Raw genomic sequence first — 4199 nt, 5'->3', positions numbered from 1 at the left:
TCCATTAGCAACACCGATGGATCACTTATCCAGAGATTATTGAGTATGAGATGACAATTATTAGCGGTCTCCACTTCTCGATATCTTCCCAGAGAGATCAGATTGGGGCAATTTCTAATTGTCAAGAATCTTAGTGCTGCAAGTCTTGCTATTTCATCAGCCAGAGGAAGAGATGTAATGTTTGGGCAGTCAAAGACCGCTAATTTTTCAAGGGGAATAGAATTTGAATTGCAACCAAAGTTCAAAGTCTTCCACCCCATCATTCCTATGCACAAGCTCTTGAGCTTAGGAGGCAAAGAGGGCAACTCTTTCAACTTCGAGCACCTATCTAGCACCAGATTAATTAAGCAAGGAAAGAAACATCCATCTTCAGCAGCTACTCCTGCCTCAAACCAATCCTCTAATGCTTCTAATCCTCCAATATGTAACACCTCTAGCAATGGAAAGGCACGGTATTTATCATTCCCATTAAATTTACTTTCGAGCCATTTTACTTTCGGCAGGTTATAAAGTATCAGTATCTTGAGAAAGGGAAGTTGCCCAAAAGGTGGAAGAGTTTCCCATTCCTTGCAATCTAACAATTCGATTTCCTCAACTTTCTTTATATTGGAGAGCAGATTGACATTTTTCATCCATATTGCAGATCTTGCACCCATGTATCTCTCTATCTTCAGATTCTTTAGAAATTTTGGTGGATGAAGGTTGTCGAGCACGTTCTCATCTAAATTGATGTTCCTCGAATAAGTGTTACTCCAACATAAGGTTAAATCAGTGAGCCTCTTCTTTTCACATAATTGGGCATTACGAGCCTCCTCGGCATCCTTCACATTTTCAAGACACTTGATTCCTAATTTGTAAAGATCATTCAAATGTTTCAACTCATCAATTCTATAACCCATCTCATTTCTAAGACGAAACATATCCAGTTCTTGAAGAGAGTTTAGCTTCCCAATCCCACATATCGATGACATATAATTCCCAGACAATTCCAAGTAATGCAAGTTAGAAAGGTTATTAATGTTATCGGGTAAAAAATCAGCTGCAGGTGGGCTTGACATATATCCATTAGAGATTAAGAATTGCAAGTGATAGAGATTACTTAGAGATCTTGGTAGCATAGTGACATAAGCTCTTTCGATCTTCAAATATCGAAGATGTTTCAAATATCTAATCTCCTCAGGTATCGTTTTCAATCGATCAATACGTATGTATAATAAGCGCAGGCATCTTGATGCTTTAACTATTTCAATGAGTGCACTGCAAAGATCTTGATTAGAATCTTCATCTAACAAGAAAAGAGAATGCAAATGTTTAAATTTCTCAATCTTTCTTAAGACGTTTAGATTTGTAGTTTGAACAGATAAGTGTCGAAGAGTCTCAGGAATTTTAGAAGGCAACTTTGTATCATCCTCAACCCTTAAACATTCTTGTACGAAAATTGACTGCGCCAATTTATGTAGTAAATCATGCATCTTGTAGTATGACAAATTTTTGTAGCCTCCATACTTGTAGAACTTGTCAAAGAAAGATTTTTTAACCAAAACATCAAAATACCTTTCTCCGATATCCTCCATAGTCTCTTCTTGATCAAGAGATGGCTGAATGAAACCCAATGCAATCCACATTCGGATTAAATCATGTTTATCAAACTCATGGTCTTGTGCGAACATGCCGCAAAATGCGAAACAACTTTTTAAAGGATTTGACAGAACCATATAGCTCAGTCTTAAGATGGAATGGATAGAATTTTGATCCAATAAATTGCTTTCTAGAACTGTCCTCCAATGCCTTTCATCCAAGTTGTAATTCAGAACACCACCAATGACCTTAGCTGCCAACGGAGATGTTGAAAGCTTTTTAACTATATCTCGAGCAATGACTCTTAAATTTTCATGATCATTATCAGGGGAGTTCTCTACACCAGCAAATGCATGAGAGTTGAGGAGCTGCAAACAATCATCTTCATCTAGACCCTCTAATTTAACTATTTTCTCCTTTTTAATTAAGTTTGCAAACATCAAAGCAACTGAGTACGTTCGAGTTGTTACCAGAATCTTACTACCAAAACCACCAGAAGCTAGAGGGGCGAGCACATCTTCCCATTTGCTTTTATCCTTCTCCTCATCCTCCTCCCAAATATCATCCAGCACAAGTAAGAACTTTTTGGACATCACCTCCTCCTCGACACGCCTTTGAAGTCCCACAAGTGTCTCCAAACGAGGCCTCTCCTTCTTAAGACATTCCAACATATCTGCAATGACTTTTTTCACATCAAAGTTGTTGGAAACACAAACCCACATTTTAAGATCAAATTCCTTTGTAATTTCATCTTTATAAACATGTTGCAAGAGAGTTGTCTTCCCCATACCACCATGGCCCACTATAGATAGAATAGTAATGTTTCTGTACAAATCAGTTCCCTGATGCTCATTTGATGGCTTCCTCAACCACTGCACAACAGACTCCTTATCGTTGCCCCGCCCAATAAGATCATTTGTAGTAGGCAAGGATCCTGTTTCACGTGCTTCGTAGAAATCAACCTCCTGCTCCTTCTGTTCCTGCTTCGCACTGTCTAAAAGATGAAGGTAAGTAGTAACATCAGCCGAAACTTTATCAAGTTTCTGCACAGCCTCCTCCAGTCGATTCAAGTTGGGGTCCTCTTTGAGAGCACGTTTGTCAATTTTGACAAGTCTTTTCTTGATGGATTTCATTATGGAACGCACCTTTCTCAGCTTCTTGTTTTTGGTCAGCTGTTTTTCAAGTAGGAATTTCAAATAGGAAGCTCATGAGCTTTCTTTTCTAATAGATTATCAAATAAATAAATAAATATATTCGCGAGCGGAATCAAGTGGCAGAACACACCTTTGTTTCTTTCGTGTTTTTGCAGAGCTCTTGTTTATGCTTCATGTACTTCAACTCATCGAGCACATCATCTGCCTCATCAATAGCATCTCGCAGCTGCCATATCCATTTGTTGAAAGCAGGGTTCTGATCGCTGATTTGTGCTTGGTTAGCGGCAAAGACGACAGCTTGGATCTTCGGGTGGTTCTCTCGCAGCCTTTCCAGCTCCTCCTTCATGCCCGTCTGCCATCCGACTTGACCTTCCAGGTAATCAGAGCAAGCGTTGATGATCTTCTCCATGATTGGACCTACAACTAATTCCGCCATGGCACCGACGATCGAGGTTGTGAGGGCAGAACAACTGAACGGCAAGAGAAACAGAGATCGGAAGAGAAAGAACTCCAGCGGGAAATGGTCACCTGCAAGGTTGGGCTCTGATTTTTGAGTGATGACAATACCTATATTATAAAAAATTTAATACATATTTTAAATAAATAAAATTGCTTATTTTAATTTATTTTGTCTTATGTGTTGATTTAGTAAAGTTTTTTTTAATATACAAATAATATTTTAATATCAAAGAATAATATTTTTAGACATTTTAATTTTCAATAATAAAGAGTAATATTTTTTATGCATTTTAAAATTTAACATCAAATAACACAAAAATTTTCTTCCCAAGATGAAATATCCTTTCAACTTCCAATTCAAAAATATTGACATCAGGTTTTTTGCTATTGTCAAAAAAAATTTTGCACTGGAAAGCTGCTTTAAAATTAGTAAAAAATAATACTAAAATGATGATCTTCTTGAAAATGCTCTCTCTCTCCCACTCTACTGTTAAGTGGAGGCATACTTTTTCAAAATAAATTTAGAAAAATTTCTCTGAAAAATGAGCAATCAGTATATTTAGCAAATTACGACTATTATGAGCCATATAAAGTCAAAGTTAATTTGTATAAAAATAATTGAGTGTATGCCTTGAGTTAGTTTCTTTTAAACCTAATCATTTCAACCTACCATGTAATACTAGAAGATGTCGAACATTATTCAAATAATATTTATGTCGTTAATTTCTAACAAAAAATGAATTAGGTCCCTTATTGCATTTCAACTTGAGAAGTCTATATGTAGCCAAAATAAATAAATAAATAAAATAAAATATCTCAATATTTTTTTATAATATTTAAATCAAAACTCCACATCATATTTAAGAAAAAACAAAGCGCACTACATATTATTATTTTTACTAAGCTAATGTTGAATGCAGTTTTTGTCAAACTAAACTTTTAATAAGAATTAGTTCTCATAGAATAATAAAATAATAATTAATTTAATACGTCGAATCAATAAATATC

General features: G+C 35.8%; 1 protein-coding gene across 1 annotated transcript in view; it reads right to left on the bottom strand.

Moving 5' to 3' along the window:
- LOC110095109 (disease resistance protein RGA2-like) overlaps positions 1–3168 on the bottom strand; it is a 34898-nt gene extending 31730 nt beyond the window's left edge. The window contains exons 1-3 of the mRNA XM_028695027.1: positions 2863–3168; positions 2369–2750; positions 13–2251 (exon numbers count right to left, since the gene is read on the bottom strand). Coding sequence (XP_028550860.1) covers positions 13–2251; positions 2369–2750; positions 2863–3168 — 2927 coding nt within the window. The remainder of the gene's footprint in view (positions 1–12; positions 2252–2368; positions 2751–2862) is intronic.
- Positions 3169–4199: the final 1031 nt, after the last annotated feature.

The sequence above is a fragment of the Dendrobium catenatum genome, unplaced genomic scaffold (genome assembly GCF_001605985.2).
Source record: "Dendrobium catenatum unplaced genomic scaffold, ASM160598v2 fragScaff_scaffold_621, whole genome shotgun sequence".
Taxonomy (NCBI): domain Eukaryota; kingdom Viridiplantae; phylum Streptophyta; class Magnoliopsida; order Asparagales; family Orchidaceae; genus Dendrobium; species Dendrobium catenatum.
This window is presented reverse-complemented; position numbering and strand designations above follow the sequence as displayed.